Source organism: Bison bison, unplaced genomic scaffold (genome assembly GCF_000754665.1).
Source record: "Bison bison bison isolate TAMUID 2011002044 unplaced genomic scaffold, Bison_UMD1.0 scf7180017864154, whole genome shotgun sequence".
NCBI lineage: Eukaryota > Metazoa > Chordata > Mammalia > Artiodactyla > Bovidae > Bison > Bison bison.
The window spans coordinates 723,330-750,060 of NW_011494726.1; the positions used below are offsets into that span (position 1 = coordinate 723,330).

General features: G+C 51.9%; 1 protein-coding gene across 4 annotated transcripts in view; it reads right to left on the bottom strand.

The window, feature by feature from the left end:
• HNF4A (hepatocyte nuclear factor 4, alpha) overlaps window positions 1-25,676 on the bottom strand; it is a 29,809-nt gene extending 4,133 nt beyond the window's left edge. The window contains exons 1-9 of one of the 4 annotated variants that reach the window (XM_010840993.1): window positions 25,392-25,676; window positions 21,024-21,198; window positions 19,862-19,956; window positions 13,488-13,594; window positions 12,446-12,601; window positions 8,476-8,563; window positions 7,438-7,593; window positions 4,382-4,618; window positions 132-284 (exon numbers count right to left, since the gene is read on the bottom strand). In XM_010840993.1, the coding sequence (XP_010839295.1) occupies window positions 132-284; window positions 4,382-4,618; window positions 7,438-7,593; window positions 8,476-8,563; window positions 12,446-12,601; window positions 13,488-13,594; window positions 19,862-19,956; window positions 21,024-21,198; window positions 25,392-25,506 (1,282 nt within the window). In that variant the 5' untranslated portion in view covers window positions 25,507-25,676. Of the gene's footprint in view, window positions 1-131; window positions 300-4,381; window positions 4,619-7,437; window positions 7,594-8,475; window positions 8,564-12,445; window positions 12,602-13,487; window positions 13,595-19,861; window positions 19,957-21,023; window positions 21,199-25,391 lie in introns of all 4 variants that reach the window. The other 3 variants (XM_010840994.1, XM_010840992.1, XM_010840995.1) reach the window with 3 other exon arrangements.
• Window positions 25,677-26,731: the final 1,055 nt, after the last annotated feature.

Below are 26,731 nucleotides of genomic sequence, written 5' to 3' on the forward strand. Positions count from 1 at the left end.
ACCCCTCATTCCCTACCCTGGAGCACAGAGAGCTCTTTTACCCGATTTCCCATCTTCTAGACCCAACCTTCTCCAGATTCCCTCTCAGGCCCCAACCTCACCCCTTCCAGGGGAGAGCCCAAGTTGCCCACCTGCCTGCCCCCTGGGCCGGGGCCACTCACACATCTGTCCGTTGCTGAGGTGAGCAGGCATCGTGTTGGCAACAATGACGTTGGTGCCCATGTGCTCTGGCATCAGGTGAGGGTGCAGGGGGTGGTGGGCGTGAGGTGCTTCACTGGAGGACCCTGCAGGCAGAAGGTCTGGGATAAAGGCCATGGGTCTTGAGGCACCACCGTCCTCAAGGGTGGCCGTCAACCTGCTCATCCAATATTCACGATGCCTATTGGGCTCCTATTTGTGGGTTAGGAAACTGGGGCTTTCCTGGGTGGCGAAGTGGTAAAGAATCTGCCTGTCAATGCAGGAGACACAAGAGATGCAGGTTTGATCCCTAGGTTGGAAAGATCCCCTGGAGTAGGACAGGAAACCCACTCCAGTATTCTTGCCTGGGAAATCCCATGGACAGAGGAGCCTGGTGGGCTACAGTCTATGGGGTTACTAAGAGTCAGACATGACGGAACATGCCCCCACACAAACTGAGGTTTCCATTCCTATTCACAGGCTTCATGAAGGTATTAAGAGGACTCACAAACCAAGAGGACAAAAGTAATCTGAAAGGAACAAAGGGTATATGAGGAAGCTGTGAGATCAGTTAGATATTGCAACGAGCGGTGTATTGATTGCATGTTAATATAATGGATCCAATCAATGTCTCTCAAAACTCCTTGATATGCGAGTCCTTAACCTTTTGGTCCCAACTCACCTTTCAGCCTCATCCCCCACATCTGAAGCCCAACTTGCCTATTTATAGCATCTCCACATCCTTTGGACTGACCTAGCTCTGTGTTTTGCTCCTGTGTCGCTAAAGATGCCTTCTACCCCACTTCCTCCACCCCCACCAATATCCCCAAGTCCAAATTCCAACTCATACGTTCCCTCCTTTGGAAAGCCTCTCCTGATTCTGCCTACTTCAGTAGAAAGTAACTTCTCCTTCCTTGGAATTCACATAGTCACTTATCTGTAACCAATCTTTGGGGAACAATCACTTCTGTCTATGAACATTACAATTACAGGTGTAACTTTCTTCTCTCTTTGAGATCCTAGCAAAGTGTTTGGAACACAGCAACTGCCTCAAGAAAATGTGTCAAGAGAATGACAGTACCATATATATAGCATATGGTCTAGTAATAGGCTATGGCACTAATACAACAACGATGGAATTTTAGGGCTTGAAAGGGGTCTTTAAAATACACTGTTGCAGGGGCTTCCCTGGTGGTCTAGTGGTTAAGAATCTGCCTTGCAATGCAGGGGACTTGGGTTCAATCCCCGGTCAGGGAACTAAGATCCCACTTTGTGTTGCTGTTGTGCTCATTCATGTCCGACTCTTTGCCATGCCATGGACTGTAGCCCGCCAGGCTCCTCTGTCTGGGGGATTCTCCAGGCAAGAATACTTGAGTGGGTTGCCATTTCCTTCTCTGGGGATCTTCCCAACTCAGGGATCAAACCTGCATCTCCTGAGGCTCCTGCACTGGCAGGTGGATTCTTTACCACTGAGCCACCTGGGAAGTGCAAATAAGTCCATACACCACAACGAGAGAGCCCAAGTGCCAAAACAAAAGATCCCACAAGATGCAACAGAAATCCTGCATACTGCAACTAAGACCTGATGCAGCCAAATAGATAAATAGAGAAAAAAGTTTAAAAGTACATCTGTTTCAGTGATAGCTATCGACATACTATGTGCCAGGTACCGTTTTACAGCGTTTTCCAGGTTTGACATAATTTAACCTTCACAACAGCCCTAAAGGCCGGGTATCATTATTAACCTCATTCTACAGATGAGATGACAAGGCCCAAAGAGCTTAATTATTTTACCCAAAGTTTATCTGGCAATAGCACACAGGCTCCTTGCTGATCCTAGCCTCAGTGACACCTGATTCACGGTGACCCTGCATTCACAGGGTCAAAATGAGAAAAAAGTGAGTTACCATGTGACAGTGGTTCTCAGCTAGGGGTGATTTTGGCCCCTCGGGGGACCTTTGACAATATCTGAGTATCTGTCACCACTGAAGGAGTGTTACTGGCGTACCACGGGTAGAGGCCAGTCATGTGCCCAAAGAAGATACAGAAGAGCCCCCTCAGCAAAGAATGATTCAGACCCAAGAATCCACTGAGGTTGAGAAACCTTGCCCTTGGTCAGCACCAGTGATCACGTCACCTCCGAAGTCTCATGTTCAAGCATCTTTATTTAGACCCTGCCTCCTATCATTCCGGCTCGCTTCCTCTAGCACCATCCCTGCAAAAATTCTTCAGCCCCATTGAGGCTGTCATTTCACTGGCCCCCACTTTTCACTGCCTGTCACCTGTCTTCATCCCTCTTAGTCCAGCCAGGATTCCACGGCACATCATCACAATCACTCCCCTGCGATCAGCCTTGGCTCTCTCCCAGCTCCCTTCTGAGCAAAACATTCTCCCAAGGCAGCTGACTCTTGCTGTCTCTACTTCTCCACCTTCCAGCTCTCTCAGTCTGCAACATCCTCCCCTGGTTTCCTTTCCCATTGACACGGCTTTCAACACAATCGCCAAGAGCCTCCTTCCCCCTCCTGTGGAATTTAACACCATTCAATGCTCTGTCCCCACTAAAACACACTCTGCTCTTGGCTTCTGGGACTTCCCTTGGCTCTTCTCTTATCCTCTTGGCTAGACCTTCCTCCATCTCCTTCTCTGGCATCTGGTTTCTGGGACACCACTAAGCTGCCTCTTATCCCCAACTTTGGGCTTGTTTGGGGAACGGACTCAAATATCCATCTGCCTCCTGGATAACTCAATGTGACTATTTAATAATCATTTCACGCTTCACTAAATTCTACAATGGATCTTCACCCCCCACCCCCACCCTCAGTCTCAAATTGTTTTTTTTTTACCCCCAGTCCTCCCCGTCTCAATAAATTACTCCACCACCATTCCTGTTCCTCAAAGCAAACATGCAGGTTTCATCCTTGACTCTTACCCTTCCCCTTATTGCCCCTGTCTGATCAATCAGCAAATTCTGTGAGTTCTTCCTCCAAATAGATGTTCAAGTGCATCTGTGTTGATCAATTTCCAGTCATGTCTTGGTCCAAGCCTCCCTGTCCTTCTCCTGATTGACGACAGTGATATTTCTCAGGGGTTTCCAGTCTCCATTTTCCCTCTGATGTTCAGTTTCTATCCACAATTGGGATAGTTTGTTGAAAACATTAGTCTGATTTTCCACTTTTCTTTTAAGAGTTGCGACGAGAATACAATGCAAACCTCTAACCACAGCCTCTAAGACTATATTTATGATTTGGTTTCTTCCCAATCTCTATCTTCGTTTCATACAGTTCCTCTCGCCTCACAATCTTATCGTTCTCCAACACACAACCCTCTGCTGCTTCGGGGCCTTTTGCACTAGGTTACTTGTGCTTGGAGTGTTTCTTGTTTGGCTTTTAAATGTTATCTTTCCTTCCATCAGATCTGTGGCATAAGAGCCACCACTTTAGAGAGGTCTTCCTTGACCAGCCTATCTAAAGAGGCCCCCTTTCAGTTATACTGTATTGTATTACTTGGTTATTTCAAAATTTATAGTTGCCCTCTTTATTACATACTCAGTTATCATCTGTTCCCCCGAGTGTTAATATACACCAGCACGCGCACACACACACACACTCATATATACACTCATACACAACCTCTGGGAGAACTGACTCTTGTTCTCTGCTGAACCTCCAGCACTTAGAACGGCGACTGGAACATGGTAACTTCTCAGCACCTGAATTAACAGGCCATTGTCCCCATTTTCCTGATGAGGAAACTGAGACTCTGGTAGATAAAAGGATTTGCCCAAAGCTACAGAGCAAGGAAGTCATGGAGCTGAGCGGTGAGCTCAGGTCTACATGAGGCTTGTCTCTTAGAGAGGCTACCTCTCCCAGCCCCGCCCACTGGCTCAGATGGTAAAGAATCCACCTGCAGTACAGGAGACCTGGGCTCAATCCTTGGGTTGGGAAGATCACCTGGAGGAGGGCATGGCAACCCACTCCAGTATTCTTGTCTAGAGAATCCCATGGACAGAGGAGCCTAGTGGGCTACAGTACATGGGGTCACAAAGAGTCTGACACAATCGAGCAACTAACACTTTCACTTTTTCACAGAGTGAGGGAGTGATGGAGCTGAGAGGTGAAGGCAGCTCTGCATAAGTGAGGCTGGTCTCGGAGAAGCGGCCTCCAGCCCCGCCCACCTCTCAGCCCCTCCCAGGCTGGACACTAACCTCCCAGCAGCATCTCCTGCAGCAGGTTGTCGATCTTGGCCATGCCGAAGAGCTTGATGAACTGGATCTGCTCGATCATCTGCCAGGTGATGCTCTGCAGGGTGGGCAGCAGCAGCAGCAGCTCGCCGAAGCGGCCACGCGAGTCGTACTGGCGGTCGTTGATGTAGTCTTCCAGGCTCACCTGCACCTGGGAACGCAGCCTCTTGATCTTGCCCGGGTCACTCAGCCCCTTGGCATCTGCAATGGGAGGGATTGTGCCAGGGAGGCAGAGGGCCAACCCGGAGCGTCTGGGGAGGTGGGACCCAATGTCCCCTTACTCCAGGGGCTCCGATGGGAGACCTAGTGGCCCGAGGGCACCTAGGGAATCCTAGCAGTGCTGCGGCAAGACTTCAGGAACACTCCCAAGAGGGTACCTTGTAACCTCATCTTACAGATGGGGAAACCAAGGCACACAAAAAGGAAAGGACTTGGCCCAGACCACAGAACCACTTGTTGGCAGATCCATGATGTGGAATTAGGGCTCCTGACTCCCGGTTAAGGCCCCACTGGCAGTCCAGTGGTCAAGACTCCACCTTCCAATGCAGGGGATGCTGGTTCAATCCCTGGTCGGGGAATTAAGATTCCACATGTCTCACAATTCAGCCAAAAAGAAAAAAAAAAAAAGCCCCACAATCCAGGCCTCAGCACTTGCTTCTTCTGGTGCCTCATCAGTCTCCCCACTTGCCTGCTCCCTGGCCTGTGTGGTCTTGGGGTCTCAGCTTAGATCACACTTCCTCTGGGAAGCCTTCTCCATTCTATCCTACCAGCTCTGCACTCTGAGTGTTCATGGTGTCCCCAAACTTCTGTGGCTCTTTTGTCACTACTGGGCACACAGGATGGAATGTCTCTTCCACTAGCCTGTGATCTCTGTACAGGCGTACACACATCTTTTAAACCCACCACCCAGCACCATGCATTGTCAATATTTGTTGAACAGATAACTAGATGAAGGGATGGGTACGTGGATGGAAGGGTGAATGAATGAAAAAAACAAAAAGCAATGGATACATTTTAGATTCTTAACCAGGAAAGTGATCGAAGTGGTTATTCAATAGTTAATCTCCACCTTCATGGAAGACATCTATTGTATCTTTTATGGATAAAGTAAGCAGCTGGAAGAGAATTTCACCCACATTTCCAATGCAGGGCTGTCTCTCTCCTGGGCCACATTTGTGCATTCTATCATTCAGTCAATAAACATTTATTGAGCACCACCCACATGCCCGGCCCTGACCTAGGTCACCAGCCCCTCCAGGCCAGGCTGCTGACCCTGACTCTGAATCAGTAATCCTGCACATTTTACTGAGCAGTTACTATCATCCAGGCCCATGCTAAGCACCACAGGTACACAGCCTAGGCCAGGCTCTGGAGGAAACTGGAACTAGAAATCTTATCCCCTCAAGAAACCAGGAATAGTATGTGATAGGTAGGAACATGGGCTTGAGAGCTAAAGAGTCTGAAGTTCAAATCCAAGCTCTGCCATTTCCTAGTTATGTGACCTGGGCAAGTCTATCAATTTTCCTGTGACTCAATTTTCTTATCTGTAAAATGGAGATAATAGCAATTCCTATCTCACAGATACCATGTGGCAAGTAACAAGTGAGATCAATAAGAGCCTTAGTGAGTGCTCCATACACAGTGTTCATTTCTGCTTCCTCGCTATGCTTACTAGACTCAATCTTCACTCAGAGAGGGCTTGGCACTAAGGACAGTGCCTGGCACGAGGTAGGACCTCGCCAACATGGAAGGACAGAAGGAAGCAAAGAAGCTTTGGAGCCCAGGTGCCCATCTTGACATCAGGAGAGGAAAACAGGTTTTGCACAAAATAACAACTACAAAAATGTTGTACAGGACTTCCTTGGTGGCCTAGTGGTGGGGACTTCCTCTTTCAAGGCAGGGGGTGTGGGTTTGATCTCTGGTCTGGGAGTAAGATCCCACATGCCTCCCAGCCAAAATACCAAAACAGAGAACAGAAGCAATATTGTAACGAATTCAATAAAGACTTTATAAATGGTCCACATTGAAAAAAACCTTCAAAAAAAAAAAAAAGACGTTGTGTGAAAATGGAATTGGAGGCTTAGTAGATGGAAGAGGGAGAATGCAAATACATTCTCTTTATTCTGCTAATGAAAGGTTAAGAGATACTGCCGACAAGCAGTATCTCTTATATATAAGCATAGGCGCAGAACATTATAGAGGCAATCAGTAGAGACACTGAAATAGTAAGAAAAATGTCTTAGGACAATGGGAGAGTAAAAATGGAGTGATGGGGAAAAATACAATTCTCAACTATCATAGGAGGAAAAAATATGTTCTAAAATGGATAAATCAAGAAGTAGAAGGGTTAGCATTTTATTTAGAGCTGGAGAGGTGGCAATAAAAAGAAACAGTACAAAGAATCAGAAATGGTTCCTCCTGGAGAGTAGGCTTTGGACAGGAAAAGTAGAGTGGGGAGGACTATTTCCATTTTAAGTATGTGCAGATATTATTTTGATAAAAAAAATTTTGAGGGAAAGAAAAGGAGGATGGGAGGAGGTAAGGAACAGAAAGCAGAGAGGAAGGGAAAGAAAGGTAAAAGTGAAGTCGCTCAGTTGTGTCCGACTCTTTGCGACCCCATGGACTGTAGGCCACCAGGCTCCTCTGTCCATGGGATTTCCCAGGCAAGAGTACTGGAGTGGGTTGCCATTTCCTTCTCCAGGGGATCTTCCCGACCCAGGGATCGAACCCGGGTCTCCTGCATTGCAGGCAGAGGCTTTAATCTCTGAGCCACCCGGGAAGCCCAAGAAAGGTAAGACGGGAAAGAAAAAAACCAAGCCTCTGGAGTCAGTGTGCCCCGTCGTCACATCAGTCATTTGAGCCTTGATTTTCCTCATCTGTTAAATGGAGCTGATAAAGATGTCCTCTCCTGACTGTTGTACTAGAGAGGTGGGGTGGTAAGCGTGGGGTTCATAGCCCAGTGGGAGTAGTCCGACAGAGGGTCTGGAGCATCAGGGGAGTGTGGGAGGCGTGGGCTGTACCTGGGTCAAAGAAGATGATGGCTTTGAGGCAGGCATACTCGTTGTCGTCAATCTGCAGCTCTTGAAAGGGCAGCACCAACTCATCAAGGATGCGCACGGACACTCGACTCATCTCTGCCAGCTCCGGGCAGTGCCGGGGGACGATGTAGTCATTGCCTGGACGGGTTAGGAAGGAGAGGGGATGGGAAGCCACCGGGGTGTACCTCTCTCCTCTAGCTTTTGCTGTTTGCAGTTATAATGCAGCAGCTGCTCACGGAAGGAGGGGCTGGTGGGGACTGTCACACCCATCTTACAGATGAGGAAGCCAAGGCCCAGATTAAAGGAATGAGTGACTTGCAGGCATTGGAGTGGGCCCAGAGCCTGACTTCTTAGGACCCCTTTCATATCACCCAAGCTCCATTCTTCAGTGGCGACAACAGACCACAAGACTGATGACAATCAAGGGCTGCTTGGGAGGCATAAAAGCACCAAGCATAAGGGCTCAGGTTCTGGAATTAGACCACCTGGACTGAATCTTGCTTTTTCCACTGATTAGCCAGATCTATCTGGATAAATTACTTTCTGTGCCTCAGTTTTCCATCAGTAAAATGGGAATAAAATTATAGTGCTTATCTCATTGGGTTGTCGTACTAGAGGGGTTGGTATTTGTAAAGTACTCAGACCAGGGCCCACGGTGTGCCCTATGTAAGAAGTTAGAGTAATAAACAAACACGTTATGACGGTATAGGTGACACAGACTGGGGGTTTGTGCCATTCCCGACTGCCTTTTGCTCCCTCTCCAGAAAGTACATCTGAATGCACAGGTTACCCCAGGGCTAAGCCTGACTGTGCTGTAACATGAATGCTGGGGAATTTAATTCCTCGAGTCCACATTTCCCTGCATCTGAATCCGGTATCCAGTTGAGAATACTGAGGACAGGACCATTCTCATCTGCTTCCCTCACTCTGCACACCACCAGGGAAATCTCCCATGCCCAGGTGCGCTCCACGCTCGGCATGCCTCCTGCAGAGCCCTGGCTGGGCAGACAGCATCCTCACCTAGAAGCAGAACATCCTTGAACACCATGGAGCGCTTGGTGGCTCCGAGAAGCAGGTGCTCGCCGGCGTGGGCTCTGAGTAGGGCCACCTGGAAGAGAGAGGGGACGGCGTCCGGTGTCCACATGCCTGGGAAGGCATCTGCACCCGTGGGGAGGCTGCTCCCCGCCAACTCAATGACCCTGAGCAAGTCAGCATTAGTGTTCTGCTTGCCTTTACCTGCCTGAATGATAAGATGGGCATCAGAAAACGGCTGCCTTCCTCTCATAACTGATAAAACTAGAAACTGGGAAAAGCTTCAGCTGACCGCTGAAAGGGGAGACAACCTGTGCTCGAGCCGGGACACCAAATGCCAACTCTGCCCTTGAACTGCTGCGTTCGGGGTAAGCTGCTGCTCCCCTCTGGGCCTCGTCTGTGTGTCTGTGTGCCTGGTAAAACTGTAACACCACTCTGTGTGTGTGTTAGCAGAGACTTAAAGGCTTTCATCAGACTCTCAAGAGGGTCTATAAACCCAAAAAGTTATAAAACTTTTAGAGCTTTTTTGGGGGTTCTGAATTCCTACTCATGGATCAGCTATGTAACACGATGAAGGGTGTTTTGTAAAACACAGATTCTTGGGCCTTACTACCCGAGGCACTGATTCTCTTTGTCTGGGGTGGGCCCAAGGGATCTGAGATTAACAAGCTCCTCAGTTGATTTTGATGCATGGTTGTCTTTGGGAAATCACTGCTCCAAAAGATCTCTAGAGCATCCACCCACTTGAAGCTGGAAGATTCTAGATTCTGTTGTAAGAATCTGGACATGGATGCTGGTTTCTGAGGCAAAGCGTGTGAGCAATGGTCCTTGGCCAGGGATCCGCTTGACCGACCCCTTCCCTGCAGAGAGGACAGAGAGGCCTTGGAAGACTGAAGTCTGAGTCTGAAGTCTGGCAGGTGGGAGCCCTGCCAGCCCACAGGAGGGCATTGCCTGCCTTTTCAGAACCACCTGCTTCAGTGCTTGCATGAGGATCAAGGATGGGGCTGGTCAAATGGTCGTAGGCTAGTAGCCTCAAGGATCCTATCTGCAAGGCAGGGTTAGGGAGCTTGGAAATCCTTTAGCAGACTAAACTAGGAAGCAAAAATGCTTTTATTCATTAATTCATTGGACTGCTCATTCTTGAAGTCATCAGATCTTGAAGCCTACTAACTGCCAGACCTCACCTTGCCAATAAAAATCTGTACGGTCAAAGCTATGGTTTTTCCAATAGTTATGTACGGATGTGAGAGTTGGACCATAAAGGAGGTTGAGCACTGAAGAATTGATGCTTTCGAACTGTGGTGTTGGAGAAGACTCTTGAGAGTCCCTTGGACAGCAAGGACATCAAACCAGTCCATCCTAAAGGAGATCAGTCCTGAATATTCATTGGAAGGACTAACACTGAAGCTGAAGCTTCAATACTTTGGCCACCTGATGAGAAGAACCAACTCATTGGAAAAGACCCTGATGCTGGGGATGCTGGGGAAGATTGAGAGCAGGAAAAGGAGGGGGTGACAGAGGATCAGATGGTTGGATGGCATCACTGACTCAATGGACATGAGTTTGAGCAAACTCCAGGAGTCAGCAAAGGACAGGGAAGCCTGGTGTGCTGAAGTCCACGGGGTCTCACACCAGACTGGGACACGACTGAGAGACTGAATGAAAACCACAAGTGCCAGACGCTTGTTTGGGAAAAGAAGGGAGGGAGGGAGGCAGGAGGAGAAGGAAGGAAGGAAAGAGGAAGGGAGGGAGAAAGAAAGAAGAAATAGACCAATGGATGGAAGGAGGGAAGAAGAAAGGAAGAGGAGGCTCATGTGATGAAGAGCAACGGGGTAAATCATAAAAGGCCTTGCTAAGGACGTGAGGTAGTTCTAAGGTATGGAGGACACCTGGCACATAGTAGGCATTCAATAAATATTTGTTTGGATGAAAGATGAAGGGACAGGTGAATGGATGAGCCACTCTACTTAACATCCTTCCAGATTGAGCCTCTGTTGCAGCCATATCCTTACCACGTCTGTGAACCCCCAAGGTGAAGCCTGGTGAGGATGACAGGAAAAGAGGGGGAATGGCAAGCAGCCTTGGAGGAGGGCAAGAACTCCCTTTCCATGAGCAGGACAAAGGAGCCCAAAGCCTGCTGATTATCAAGCACTTCCTACACGCCAGGCACCATGCAGGACTTTCGTCACTTACTCCAGTGTCTTTGCGATCGAGAGACAGAAGACCTAGAGTTGAATCCTGTGGCTGTCTTGCTCTGTGACCTTGGGCAAATCGCTCTTTCCCTTCAAGCCTCCATCCCCTTACCCAATGCTATCCAGCCTTCTAGGTTTCAGTGGGTCAATGCCCCAAACAAACCAAGAAGCAAACACACTTGGTTCCTGGGGCAATGTTGACAGACAACATCCCCCAGTTCTCCCCGCTGTGCGCCACCCATCACAGGCAGGATAAGCTCCTTATACACTATGAATGGGGAGCTGGGAACCCTCTTGGCCCTGGGTCCAGCCCCCTAACATGGCTGTTCTGGGGGTGGGCAGGTGGTGGGTGGCGATGTTAATGATTATGCTATGTTACTGGCCACCCATCACTGCTCTCTGAGAATGCTCTGAGCCCCAGCCACGGAGGTTTTGGGTGGGAAATGGAGGTTAACAATTGCTTAGCTTTGGGGGGGGAATCTTGTTGTCCTGCTGAGCCCCTGGGAAGGAACAGGAGGGATTAAACATTAATGGAGCCTCTCCAGCAGAGGGGACCGAGGCCAGAACACGAGGAACAGGGAAGAAGGCCAGGGCAGCCTGGCCAAGATCCCTGCCTTGTCATCCCTCCCGAAGCAGCGAGGAATCCGTGTGAGAGGGCATCCGATCTGGCCTCTGTGTGAGGGTGAGGACCAGCCAAGCCAGGGTTTTCACAGCCTGTTTCACCACGGGATGCAAACGCATTCCAGGAGCGCCTGGGCCCCAGAGAACTTTGAGAAGCCCTGGGCTTCCCAAGGTTCAACAGCTGCCTTGCCTGAGGACTTCTGAGAAACTTTAAGAGACCGAGACATGTTGCTAATCTTCCGTGCAGAATTGCAAAACAGAGAAGCAAATGTACCAGGAGCCGGGATCTGGAACACTGTCCGTTGGTGCCGCCCCGCTTCCATCCGAGCTGAGTCGATGACCCAGTTCAGCCCCTCTTTCCCAAACAAAAAAGTGTCTGCAGAGGCCTCAGGGCCTCCTGAGCAGGTACTCAGGAACTCGACTGTCCTCAGCACCCCATCCCTCAGCCCCACTAAGACATTTTTGGTATTCCAAAGAAGGTAGTTTGGGAAATAAAATTGCTGAATGAAAATCCATCTTGGTGGGATACAAGGAAGAAACTGACATTTAGGGAGGCCAGGACTGTGTGGGTGTCCCATTACACCACTGACACTTTTCAAATGGTAATGTTCTCCATCCTCCCAACAGGTTTCTGAAGGGGATATTACAATTCATACTTTACAGATGAGCAAACAGAGGCTTAGGGAGAGGAAGTAATTTGTCCAAGATCACAGAGAGAACCTTTCTTAGAGCCAGGGCTTAGGCCCTGCCCCTGAGCCCCTACCCACATCCTACCTGGGAGAGCTGTCGGATACAGCAGTGCAGCGGCTACGGGCCTGGACTTTGAAGCCTGCCTGCTTGTTCTAGTTCTGCCTGTGTTGGATACTAGCTGTGTGACCTTGAGCAAGTTATTTAACCTCTCTGTGTCCCCAGTTTCCTCACCTATATGATATGGTCATAATAGCACTTACCTTACCTAGGGTTGTCGGAAGGATTAAATGAGCTAATATTTGTAAAGTGATTTAAACAGCTCCATGCACACATGAGCTCAACGCGTGTTTGTGAAATAAATCGAATCAGCCCAAGGCCATATCCGGGGTGGGGGGGGTGCAGCAGGACCCACCTACCCAGGGCCCGCACTGCCCGCAGACCGCGTCCTCCCTCACCTGGTCGTCCAGGGGGAGCTCACAGAAGGCTGGGATGTACTTGGCCCACTCGACGAGCACCAGCAGCTGCTCTTTCATGGACTCACACACATCCGCGATGCTGGCGATCTTCTTCGCCCGAATGTCGCCGTTGATTCCGGAGACAGGGGAGGTGATCTAGCAGGGACGAAGGAAAACGCTGGGGTGGCTGGGGCCCCCCTCCATATACTCTGTCCCCTGCACAGAGCCCCCACCCACTCAGAGAGCTTCCCTGCCCGGGAAAGAGGAGCTGGACTGTGGGTGCCTTCTCAGCTCTGAAGGAAGCTGTGGGCAAACCGGAAAGGGAGGATGCCACGGAGGCGGTTATGGGGGAAGACGGCTCTCTCTGGGCCTTCATCTGCTGCTTGCCCCCTACCTCCTCCTCCACCAGCTCCTCTGAAGCCTAAAAAACCCATTGGCCCTAGAGGAGAAGCAGGGCAAAAGTGCCCATCCTCATCGGAAGGTGCAGATACCACTGTCCAGAGAGGTAGTCAACTCACCTAAGGTCACACAGCAAGGGGGGCTGGCTGAGCCCCAGTGCGCCACAATGTCCACTCCTCTTTTCTCTCGGGGCTAAGCCAATCTCAGAGACTGCTTGGCCTGCACAATGCGGGCCCCACGGAGCTGCTAAGTGCCAGCAGTGGGTTTGTGCTGCGCTTAGTCACTCAGTCGTGCTCGACTGTCTGCAACCCCATGGACTGTAGCCCACCAGGCTCCTCTCTCCATGGGAATTCCCCAGGCAAGAGTACTGGAGTGGGTTGCCATCCCCTCCTCCAGGGCATCTTCCCAACCTAGGGATGGAACCCAGGCAACTGTAGGCAGATTCTTTACCGTCTGAGCCACCAGGGTCTGAGTCTTTGCTACTAAATGGGCTGTGTGACCCTGGACTCAGTTTCCCTTCGTGATGTCCAAGGGCACTCCCGTCTGCTGCTCTAAAGGCCCGGGTGGGAAGGAAAGGGGTGGAGCTGAGATTCCTCTTTGGGAGGAGGGGGCCCCAGGTGGGTGGGGGAGGCTCCCCTGGTACCTGCTGGGATAGGACCTCAGCCTGCAGGAGCGCGTTGATGGAGGGCAGGCTGCTGTCCTCGTAGCTGGACCGGCGAGTGCTGATCCGGTCCCGTTCATTCTGTACAGCTGTGAGGAGGCAGAGGGAGGTGAGTGGGAGGAGACAGGTCCCATGCCAGGAGGGGTGGCTGAAGGACAAGGGGAGAGAGGTGAACTCGGAGGGCTGTCCTGCAGGGCTGTCCAGGAACAAAGGGAACCCACTTGGAGGTGGGAGCTGGGGGCAGGAGGGAGAGTGCCCAGGCCACAGAGCCCAGATCAGTGTGTGGGGATGGCGGCCAATGGCTCCTCACCCAGCTTGTGGGAGAACTTTCCCAGCACCAGCACTGCTCCTCACACAACAGGGTGGCTTGAGGAGTGATCTACCCGTCATGGGAGGCATGCAAGGCTGGGATGACTTGGCAGAGGGCCTCAGGCGGGTCTTGAATTTTGAACAGGAGATCTGTCTCGATGATAGGCTTTCAAGCTGTGTTTTAGAAAAGGGTCCCTTCCTTTCCAGGTGCAAGTGGATAAGACAAGCAAAATGAATTGCTCTGAGTGATGGAGATGGCCCAGGGATGCCTGAGTGCAGAGGCAGAAGCCTGGACAAGGGGGTCTGGAGGCCCCATCTGCCCTGGGGTCTGTCATTAGTAGGAAGCACATGTGCTCTAGGCTAACCTTCCCAGAGACAGCTCGCAAAAGCTCTGGCTGCCTCCTGCCCCACCACGGGGCTCCCCTCCCAGGAACTCAGAGATCCAGGGCCTCTGTCCACCCGGGCCCCACACCTCCTTGCATCTCTACTCGGGTCAGCCTTGGCCTAAGATGTGGGATGGTCCTTCTGCCTCCCTGACAGGCCCTCGGAACCTGCGAGGCCTTTGTTGAAGCTGTAAGAAGGGAGGATGAGGCTGCAGGAGACCTGGGTTCCTGGTGGGATTCACCGCTCAGTCTCCGTGCGCTGGTGGGGGCCACACCCTCTCTCTGGGCCTCATCTACAGCCTTTCCCCATCTACAGCCTTTTCTTTCCCAGACCTGCTCCTCTTGGTCTTTCCCATCTCAGGAACAGGCAGCTTTATTCTTCCTCCCAGCCTGGGGGCCTCGCTATATGTCTCTTTCTCTCACCACCCCACCACCACCACCACCACCACACACACACTCCAAATGCTGTCAGTAATCTGTGCAAACCCACCTGCAGCTCCCACTCTGGGCTGGGTCCTGGGGGAGTTCAGACCCTCCTCTCTGGCCGCTTTGTTTCCAGCCTTACCCCTGCAGTCTGTGCACCTCTCAGAAGACAAAGGGATCCCCTGAAACCCGACTCAGGTCACATCCCTCCACTGCGGAAACCCAGGACCTCCCCATCATACCTGGAGTCAGGTCACCCTTTCTCACAGTGGTCCTATCTCCCCCATCTCACTTTTACTCTATCAAACCTGCCTCCCAGCCATTCCTGGGACTCACTCAGCCACTCTCCATCAAAGTTTTCGCCACTGCTGTTCCCAACTGCCTGGAATTCTCCTCCCACTCACACCCCATCCCCCACAACTAAGCGTCTCCCTCTCCCTTTACTCGCGTCTCCTTACAAATATCACCTCTCAGAAACACCCTCTCTGACCACCCTGTCTGACGCGGATACCCCTCCTGCAGGTTCTGCCACTTTCTCCTGTTTTATTTTTCTTCTTGGTACTTGTTCTCTGTCCTTTCTTCACTCTCTGTCTGTCTAAGAGAAAGAAAGCTCCAGAAAGCCAGAATATCTTCCCTTTCATCCACTGCTATAGTCCCAGCAACTAGAACAGAGCCTAGCACGCAGTGGGTGCTCAATAAATATCCGTTGAGTGGCCGAAAGAAGGTGCAGAAGGAGACAAGCTTTGCTTCTCAGGTGCAATCTACACCCCATTTCTCAGTGGAACATTGACATTCCGCTCTTCAACTCTCTTGATTTCAAACATCATTGAAATCAGAGAAGGGAAGTCAGCCAGTGTAGGACTTTCCTGGAAGTCCAGTGGCTAAGACTGCAGTTCCAATGTAGGGGGCGTAAGTTCGATCCCTGGTCAGGGAACTAAAGATCCCACAAGCCACGTGGTATGGCCAAAAAAATAAAAACACAGATAGTGTAAAGGGAACCCAGAGTTAGTGGGATGTAACAGAGGTCCCAAGGTAAGAAAACTCCTCTTCTTAGACCCACCACCCTGGACCCGGGGCCAGCTCCCAGCAGCGCTCCCCTGCCTGGGTCCCACCCCGCCTGTGACACCCCTCCCACGGCTGCCAGCCCGCACCCACCAGGGCGCCAAGTGGCGGCGGGCCTAAGAAAAGGGCTGCTGTCAGCAGCTGGGGATTGGGCTCCTCAAGGTTAGGCCGGCGTTATCAGTGCCCGGCGCGAGCTCAGTCACGGAATGATGTTTTCCAAATGTTTGCTCAGTATTAGCAGGGTCGGGGACCTAATGTAACTTCTATTGAATATTAACCGGCCTGGGTAGAGGCGGAGAGGACGAGCCTGTCTTCCGAGAGAACCCCTGATTGGGGGTGTGGGGAGGGGGGCTGGGCCGGGGATCCCAGGTAGGGCCCATTCGTGGGCCCCTGGCCTACTGCCAACTTGTACTTCCTGCATCCCTGGCCCTGATTCCTGGGCTGAATTTCCAAAGCCGGGCATCAGACATTTGTCCTGGGTCTGACAGCTCAGGCTCAGGTAGGTGTAGGTTTATAGGAAAGAATTTGGGACCTGCCATTGGGCCCACTGGCCCCCAGATTTCTTCCGAGTCTCTGTTCTTTAACCTACTTGATCACCATGGAATATCCTCTGTCCAAACTCACAAGACTTTGAGATTCAGAGCCCTTCTCTGTGGTTGAGAGGAAGTTTCAGAGACTTGACCAAATCCAGTTGCCTCCCAAGGCCATCAGTCCTAGTTCTCATCCAGGGAATTTGGTGTCTGCTCAGCTCTGGGGAGCCCGAGGTGTAGTCCTGACTTCCTCTGCCCTTGACCCGATCATATCACCTCTCTGGTCTCAACTTTCCTATCTCTAAAGTGGAAAGATTTGATGACCTCCTATACACCTGACTGGTCTATGAATGCTACATTTACAATCCATGCTTTCTTGTCCTCATGGACAACTTTGGAGTTCTAATTTCTAGATTCTCCTAAGGCCATCGAGGAAGGGAAATAAAAACTGGTCCTAACTCTCCCAGTTCTGGGGCTTCCATTGAGAATCTCTCTTGGCTCTGAGAACCTCCCACCAAGCCAAGGAGGGGTATTGGGACTGTAAGACTTAGGTAGAGCTAGTCAAACCAGTCAATCCTAAAGCAAATCAACTCTGAATATTCATTGGAAGGACTGATACTGAAGTTCCAATACTTTGGCCACCTGATGTGAAGAGCTGATTCATTGGAAGAGACCCTGATGCTGGGAAAGACTGAGGGCAGGAGGTGAAGGGGACGACAGAGGATGAGATGGTTGGACGGTGTCACCAACTCAATGGACATGAGTTTGAGCAAACTTCAGGAGATAGTGAAGGACAGGGAAGCCTAGCGTGTTGCAATCCATGGGGTAGCAGGGAGTTGGACATGACTTAACAAATGAACAATAACAACAAGAGCTAGTCATGCCCTTACTTCCCAGAACTTGACCACAGTGGCAGTGGGACACTTTGCTACCCTGGCCTGTTCTCAAAGCAGCTGAGCCCACTGCATGTGTCAGGATCTCCTGGTTAACCCAAGCGTGCAAACAACTACCAGCCTTTACTATAGCCCCCACACACTTGCCATTAGCCGATCCTCCTCTCCTCTTGGCATAATGCCACCTTCTCCAAGATAAGAAGCTACTGGCTATTTTCAAGGCTAAGCCAAGGTAGAATGGCTGCGGACTCTCCCTCCCCTGGGCCTGCCGACTCTGTGGCAGTCCAGTGGGAGGACCAGGGAACAAACACACATGTCCTGGTGGGCAGTGTGTACTTGCACAGGTAGATCAGTGGGCGTATAGCAAGACTCACAGAGCTGGAAGGAGGGTTCATTATCCACCTCTGTGATTTTATAGATGTGAACACTGAAGCCCAGATGGGGCAGAAACTTCACTGAAGTGTGTGATCTGCCACACACATGAAAGTGACTCTGAATGTTTAATAAGAGACATCTCTAAAGACCAGTGAGATGCAGGAACAGGCTACCTACAACCTAGGAAGGTGGCCGTCTGCTCAGGTGAGCTGCCAACCTTTCTCCCTCCCGCCTGTCACAACGCTTGGAATTTTAACACAAGAGATTCATTCTCTCAAATATAAAATCTTCAGGCTGTCGAGCTGATAGAATCACTGGCTCTTAGAACCCTAAACCGTTTGGCTCTTAGACTGTAGCTCTCAATCTTTTCCTTGCCTCTAGCTATTCACGTGTGTGTGCTCAGTCATGTCCGACTTTGTGATCCCAGGGACTATAAGCTCGCCAGGCTCCTCTGTCCATGGGATTCTCCAAACAAGCATACTGGAATAGGTTGCCATGCCCTCCTCCAAGGGATCTTCCCAACCCAGGGATTGAACCTGGGTCTCCTGCATCTTCTGCATTGCAGGCAGATACTTTACCGCTGAGCTACCAGGAAAGCCCCTAGCTGATCACACATGCCTCATATTCCCATTCATGACATTTCTTTTATTTATTTCTTTTCTTTTTTTGGTGGCCAGGGCCTGTCGAATGCAGGATAGTGGTTGCCCGATGAGGGATTGAACCCTCGCTTCCTGCAGTGGAAGCACAGAGTCTTAACCACTAGACAGCCAGGAAAGTCCCTCATTCATAACATTTCTCATTCGACAAAGTTGTGCTCAAGTTCAAGGTAAGAGTGGTGCAATCCCATTGAAAACTGGGTGGGGGAGAGATGGGGGGCATCTGTCCTTTGAAAAAGGTTCTCCTTGCTCTTGAGAACCACTGAGGTCCAGATGAGAATCGTGGTGTGACCATCATGGTGTGTTCCTGAGGGTCATAGCCCAGGTTTCACAGCAGGGGTCATAAACTCTCAGGGCCCTATAGGGATGAGACCCAGAGGATATTTCCCAGGAGGCGCGCAGAGAAACAGGGGCTCAAAGGCAGAGTCAGGGAGGGTAGACTGCCAAAGCCAAGTTCCCCCTCTTCCCAGTTGGCCGGGAGAAGGCTGGGTCCCAGGATCCTGCTGGGGGTCGGGTGGGGCAGGTGTATGTTTGTGTAGAACTAGACCAAGGGTTTTGGTTAGTGTGCCGCAGCTGCGGGCTGGAAGTGAAGGTCTGGGAGCCAGTCTCAGGGCTGGGAAAGGTGCATTGAGCAGAGAAGGAGACAGAGAGATTTGAAAATGGGCTCAAGTTACTCAGAGAAGCAGTTAAAAGATGTTTGTTTCCTGAGCGTGGGCTAGAAAAAACTTTCAAACGTTCCTAGAGTCCGGAGGGCATAGCAGGCAGCATCGAGGTTATCACCCAAACTGCATTGAGCTCAAAACCAAAGCTCGGGGTTCACACCTCGGAGCTTGCTTCAACCAACTGGGGGGGCCTCGGGCAAGTTGTTGACCCATTCTGGGCCTCGGTTCCCTTGTCTATGAAAAAGCTAGGGTGATGATAGTGCCCCACAGGGCTGTCATGATAATGAAAGAACTATCAGTTGTGGGAAAGCCCAGCCAGGTGGAAAAGCCCAGCTTCTGGTGGCAGGAGACACCTTAATAAATGTGCCCCAGCACTCCCAGCCTCCACCACCCAGAACGAGTCTGATGCCTTGTTCCCTTTCTCTAGAGCCTGAGGACGCTGCCTCATCTGATACCCAAGAACAAAGACTAAGGAACTGAGGTACTTGACCCTGGAACAGGAAGATGGGAGATAGAGCCCCGCCCCATACCCATTCACATTTGCTGAGTCTAGTCATGGGGCCATGGAAGTTTGTCATGCCATTCTCTACATTTTTCCTGATGCTTGAAATAGTATATTAAGCAAAAATACCCAAGGACTTCCGGGGTGGTCCAGTGGTTAAGACTTTGTGTCTCCACTGCAAGGGGTGTGGGTTCAATCCCTGGTCAGGGAACTAAGATTCCACATGCCGAGGAGTGCAGCCAAAAAATGAAAAAATAAAATCACATTAAAAAAAGAAAAAACACCCAACCTGGCTGCCTTGCGGTGTTGAAGGCAGGCAGGGGTGGTGGCACTGGGAACCCGAGTAGCTGAGAGTAGGAGCTTATCTCTCGGAATCTTTCTCAAGACCAAGCCCAGCCCCTCCCTATGGTCAGATCTTCAGGCCCTCCCTCCTCTCAGCCATTAGCCAGTCACCCTGGGGCCTGTCACCGAGTCATAAAGTTGTGGCCACAGTTGTAAATGGCCGTCAGGAGCTTGTGGGCGCGGGTGGGGCAGGGGCGGAAGGCGGGGCCCGAGGCTCACCTTCCTTCTTCATGCCAGCCCGGAAGCACTTCTTGAGCCTGCAGTAGCGGCACTGGTTCCTCTTGTCTTTGTCCACCACGCACTGCCGGCTAAACCTGGGGAGGGCTTGGGGTGGTTGGAGGAAGAAAGGACAGCCCTCCTCTCCCCAGGGCTCAACTAGGATCCTGGCCATCTGGTTGACCTCCAGGCTCCTTGCTCAAACCTTTCATCCCAGGAGTCCTCCAGCTAACCAACCAGGAGCTGGAAAGGCCCTGTGGACTCTCTGAGAGCCCAACCCTGTCCCCCTAAACATGAGGAAACTGAGGCTCAGAGAGCAGACACGTGGCCTCAGATCACTCAGCTATGAGTAGAAGGCACTGCTATTTCCCACGTATCTTATTAAAAGCCCAGAGCAGGCTACTGGCTGTGAATCAGTTTCAGTACTTGGTCCACATAAGCCGCTTTCTGGAGGGGGATATGGAGTAGAGGCAGGCAGGCGCCACCGTGGTTCTGGGTGGTGCCCTGGCAACCCCGGGCTTGCCGTTGATTCAAGCTGGGTGACCTTGGGCAAATTCCCAGTCCTCTCCAAGCCACAGCTTCCTCATCTATAAAATGAGATAATAATAGTAACCTCTGCAGAGGGGTGTTGACAGGTGAAAATGAGATAATTACCCAAATGGGGCTCAGTGCAGTGTCTGTTCACAGTAAGAGCTTGTAACTACAGCTGCTATTATTTTATTATTGTTGTTACCCAGAAGGGGAGATGCTTCTGAAGGAGGACTCTCCAAGGCCTTGAGAGAGGTGGAAAGGCCTGGGGCCAACCCCCGATCCACCCCAGAAAAAGCGCCAGGTTGGGGGATGGGCCTCACCCTCTGTGGTTTCAGAGGAGACTTGATCCTAAGCCTCAGAGGTGCCCATTTGCTAAATGGGAAAAATCACGATGAGCTTCTGGGAGCGGTTAACACAGGCAAAAACTTAGTATGGTTCCCAGCACATAGTAAGTGTTCAATAAAGGGATGTCTAGAATAGACACTCCCATCTGATCCGCAAGGGCGAAGAAATTAGAGGCTTGAAGGCCTTGAAGGGCAGAAGGCTCTGAGACCTACCCAGGGAGAAGACAGACCCGGGGGAGCATCAGCCGAAGGGCACCCATTTCCCAGATGTAGAAATCAAGGTTCCTCACCTGCAGGAGTACATGTGGTTCTTCCTCACACTTCTCCGGAAAAAGCCCTTGCAGCCGTCACAGCTCGAGGCACCGTAGTGTTTGCCCGTGGCCCGGTCCCCACAGATGGCGCACAGGGCACTGACACCCAGGCTGTTGGGTGCGTTGAGGTTGGCACCCTCTGATGGGGATGTGTCTGCGCCAGAAAAGCAAAGAGTGAGGACGCAGGAGGGGCAGGAAGTCACCTCTCAGAGGCCCTGCTCTCTTGGTGGTTTATATTCAGAAAAGGATGTGAGCCTTGTAGGGATCTTTCCAGGGCTTCAGCCTCAGCTAAACCCAGGTGCTACTGACCCCCCTCAAAGAACTTGGGCAAGTTCCTTGCTGTTTTGGAACTCCCATTTCGCATCCGTAACTTAGGGATAGTTGTGACACTGACTTCGTAGAGTTGTTTAACAAGGGTCTGCTCCTCCCCGTGGTGGCGATCGCTAGCCTCAGCTTTCTCTGGGAAGGAATGAAGAAACTGGCTGTTTCCTAGGATGCGTCCAACAGTTATGGACCCTGATTAGCTGGGCAGAGGGAGCTATGAGAGGGGCAAATATTCCCCCATCATCTCCAGAACCAAGTCCTGTTTCTCAGAGTGGCCAAGGCTGGGTGAGTCTCAGCTTGGTACTCAGGGGCCTTGCAAATTCTGCAAGGAAACAGGAAGACATACATCAAGGACAGTGGCTCGTTTGCCCTCCTGGGAGGATCACAGCAAGGATCTGGGCACCCCATAGCAAAAGCTACTGCATTGGGACTTCCCTGGTGGTCCAGTGGTTAAGACGATGCACTTCCAGTGCAAGGGGAGTGGGTTTGAGCCCTGGTCAGGGAAGTAAGATTCCCACATACCGTGGGGCAAAAAAAACCAAAACAAAACTGCTGCATCTATGTGAGGAGGGGGATAAGAGGTAGGTGGCTGTGGTCTCTGTGACTAGTGCTGCCTCTTAAGTCGTCTGTGACCTTGGGCAAGTTCCTTTTCCTTGCTTCAGTTTCCCCTGGGCTTCAGTTTCCCTAATTGCAAAAGAGGGCAGATTGACTGGTTCAGTCATTTTCAATTTTATCTTATATTTCCACAGCTGAACCCTCGTTTTTGTAAGCAACTCTTCCACCGAGGATAGACCTCTTAGAGAAGATGACACTGTGAACCATCTCCCCAGAAAAATGCTTGCAGACACATACCACACAAAGTCATACACACACACACACACACACACCACACACACACGTTTTCACCCTGAATCCGATCTTGGGCTCCTAGGGAACATCTAGCTAAGCACTGGACAGGGCTATAGTGCTGTGGTTAACAGCATAATCTCTCTAGCCCTTCTGCCCAGTTTAAATCCGAGCCTGCCCACTTCTTAGCCATGGGACCTTGGCCACATTAATGTATTTCTCAGTGCCTTCGTTTCCTCACTTGTGAAATGCTGCTGTTGCTGCTGCTAAGTCGCTTCAGTCGTGTCCGACTCTGTGCGACCCCATAGATGGCAGCCCACAAGGCTCCCCCGTCGCTGGGATTCTCCAGGGAGTGGGTTGCCATTGCCTTCTCCGCCTGTGAAATGGGGCACATAATAATCTCTAGGGCTGTTATGAAGGTTCAGTGAATCAATATATGTGAAGTGCTTGGCAGGTAAGAAGCACTTTATCAGTGTTTGTAAAATAAAAACTTTTCTGCAGAAGACGACTCTGGGAGCAGATGATTTCCAGCCTCCGTGCACAAGCGGACACACTGCCACATCTCCTTTCTGTCATGTCCTGGCTGAACATCTCGTCGCCTCCGAGGGTGCCCAGGAGTACGGCCCCCTCCACTTGGTGAATTATTCCTGGAGATGAGGATAATTGTTAAGCTGCATTGGTGCCCTTTCTCCTCCAGCCTTGCCTCCTCCAACCACCGGGAGAGCTGACCCCACAACTCAGGCGGAGACTGGGGGAAGGGCTCACACATCCTGGGCAGGATAGGCTGGGTGCTGCCAAGTAGCTCATCCTACTCCCCAGGGTCAGGTGATGGTGCCCATTCTCCAGGTGAGAACATCAAGGTTCAGAAAGGACAGGACCTGACCAGAGTCGTCACACTGCTGCTAAGTAGAGGAGTCGGATTTATGGTCCAGGCATGCAGGCTGGTGCTGATCTGGCCAGTGCTGTCCTGTTGGGGTGTCTGCTGGAGCCTCTGATAAACAAGGACCCCCTGCTCCCTCTGAATCAGGGATGGGAGGTGGGTAGGGAGCTTGGAACCTTCGAGCTACCAACCCAGCACATATGCAAAACATTGCCCCAACTTTCTGGCCCACTTCAAACTCCAGTGGGGAATGTAGACCCTTCTTAAAGATGCTCAGAGTTCCTGACCTGACTCATAGAGGGCGCAGGACCAGTTACCAGTGCTAAGCCCTCAGGTGCCTTATCGCATGGGATCCTCTGGTTAGCCCTGGGACGCAGGCACTATGATTTATTCCCATTTTACAGATGAGACAACTGAGGCTCAGAGAGGAAAATGGCTTCACAAGTTTACACTGGTAGGAAGGATGGACGCCAGAATTTGAGCCCTGATCTTTCTGGCTCCAGAGCTAGATTTGTCCTGTCTTTAGGACATCCCATAAGGAGCTTAGCTCCTGCCTTGGGAACACACACTTCCTGGGAGCTGGAGGTGCCCACTGTGAAGGAGTGATGGGGGCAGTCCAGGGCTAGATGGTGGTCAGGTGTCTCACACGCTGTCTCTCTGGGGTCACACACACACCGCCAAGGGCAGCAGCTTCTTGTTTACCGTTTCCTACATGTTTTCCCCTCAGCTCCTTCACGTGATCCCTGGACACTCCTGAAAGCCAGCAGGCCTGGAATGACTAAGCCCATTTTGCAGAAGGAGCCAGGAGAGGGGAGGTGACATGCCCAAGGTCACACAGTGAGTGAATGGCAGGGGGAGGCGAGCAAATGGTGAGACTGACCACGGATCATGCCCACTGACCATGGGCAGGGCAAATACCTCTCTCTGGCTGAGCTGAGCTGACTCAAGTGCTACAGAGCTTGGCTAAAGCTGCAGAGCTGTGGAAGGAAGGCAGGTGGGCTGCCCCTCTCCTCTGAGGCTGGCCTGCGACTGGTCAGGTCCCCGCGTCCTGGCTTCCAAGCCTCCTCCCTTCCCCTACCTCCTTGTGGAGAACTCCCCCCACCCCTTTAGAGGTGCTCTCAGTGATAACGGGAGCGGATGTACAAACCTGGGGAGACACACGGGCAACGCAATCTGGTCTGAGACAAATGGACGTGTTGCTGAGGTGACTCGCGTGTGTGAATGGCAATGGGATATCACATGAGCGCTGGAGAGAGCTGACCCCCCAGGACGGGGATGTGCACACGTACACAAGGACACGGGACAGGATGCCCAAACTGGACGTACGTCCGGGAGACACAGGACACACAAACCAATCCACGTCCAGAGCTCACACGTGCAAACGTCCACGGAGACACACTCAGCACTGCTTACTGTATACACACTCATTGCCACTTACGGACATCAGCAAGATAAACACAGATATCCCTAGAGATAACAACAAACACGGACCCACTCAGAGAAGAAATGTGACTAGAAATAGACGCAGAACACGTGCACACACAGACCAGTGAACACAAACGTGCACATGGGTTCCTGCAGACACACATTTGCAACAAAGTCCACCACTCGCCCACGTGTGTACATGGAAATTCGAGCACCCATGCCAACAGGAGGTTACAATCACACACCAGTGTGCTTGTGCGTGCGCACCGATGTGCTTGTGTGTGTGTGCACATACACACACACACACACACTCAATGAGCGTGCGCATGCACACTCCTGATCCCCATCTTATTAGCAAAACCTCCCTGAGAACTCCGTTTTCTCCCCCAGGAAAGTCCCAAAGACACCCTGAAACATAGTCATGTCTCCATCCACCGTCTCCGGGGACGGGACATAACCTTTCCATCTCTCTGAACCTCGGCCCAAGGGGTTCAAGCAGGGGTCATGATGGGCCCAATGACTGGGGCTGGACGCCGAGAGGACACTCACCATGAAGTCCCCGCTCCTGGTGACACGCTGCACAGTGACAGCTTTGGTCACAGGGACCACAAGGGCCTGGCAGGAACACCCAGGCCCTACTTTTGCTGCAGATTGGCCCTGGCAGACCCCCCCCACCACCACCCCGAAGGCTTCTGGTCACTGTACCTGGGCACATCGACTTCACCTGGCAACACCTGTGCCCTCACCTACGGGACCACAGTGCTCGCCTACCACTTTCCCCCCAGCCCCAAACCCAGTGCGGCAGACTCGCTCCAGTACCTGGGTACACCTGCCCCCACCTAGCACACCTGGGCACACCTGCCCCCACCTACCATTGCCCATCGTCAACACCTGCACATTCTCAAACTCCAGGGTGGTGTAGGCTGGGTCCAACGCGGCACTGTAGTCGGCCATGTCCATGTCGACGAGGGTTTTGGAGAGGCGCATCCTCCCTCTCCCCGCCTCGGCCGCCTGCCCTGCCCAGGATGCCCACCCCGAAGGCTCTGGGCCGAGCCCCGGCCTCCGCCCTCCCGCCGCCTCCTCCCAGCCGCCCTCTCTGCCTTCCTGCGTTTCAAACCGTCCTCTGGGAGGGTCTGCCGGGAGTCTGGGCCTAGCCTCTGCGCAGGGGTGGAGGCTCTGCTGGGGAGGGGTGGGGGTTAATGGTTAATCGGCTCCCCCCTCGGTGGACCGGTTGGGCGGGGCCCCAGGGATTTGGCTGTCTGTTGGTTTCTGGTTGACACCAGGGTGTTCTTACAACAGATGGGGGAGGCCCTAACGCCCCAATACCGTGTCACCAGTCCTGTGAGACGACAGACACACGCTGCCTCTTCAGCACTCACTGGACCCTGACTCAGCCACCCTCCGAATCACTGTCACCCCAAGTCATGCTGATACTGACACGCTCACATGCACCCCCAGACACTGACAGCCCACCTCCAAGACGCCCTAACTCGGGAGCTTCCCAAATCATTGACCTCGACCCTCAGTGCTCTTGCAGAGATATCGCCGCCTCATGGCTCATGAGTCAGAAGCTATGGTCCCAGGCCCCACACACCAGTCTTCTAGATCCTCGTTCTAGGAGGCCCCTTCCGGTTTCCTTCCTTCCCTAGGGGCAGGAAGAGGCCCAGACTCCTGTCTAGGTCCCCTCCCCTGCTCCCCAGGACCCCACTCTGGGCACCACCAGCCCCCGCAGCGCCCAGGTGCTCAGGCCCAGACCCACTCTATCACCGCTTCCCTTGTCTCCTCCTCCAGCTCCCCCACCTCCACCCCGTGCCTCCCCCACCCCCCAGGGAAGAAGGGAGGCTTATAGCCCCTTAGACCCGGATTAACATTCAGGCGCCTACCACCTACTAATCATGACTCTGGGTAAATGATTCTCCTCTCTGAGACTCAGTTTCCTCTTCTAGAAAAATGCACAACCAACTTCAAAGGGTGGTCCAAGTATTAAATGAGTTGGTGTTAGGCAAACACCAAGCAAGCGTCCATTTCCCTCCACCCCCACCCTCTTGGCCTCCCTTTCGTATCTCCCTTGTCTGTCCCCTCCCTCCAGAGTGGGCTTTGTGGGCAAGCCACCTGAACAGGGCACCCGGGCAAAGGAGCTCCACTCTCAGGCTCCCGTGTTTGGTTTTGTGCTCGGCTATTCTGAACAAGGGGCCTGCATTTTTGTTCGGGA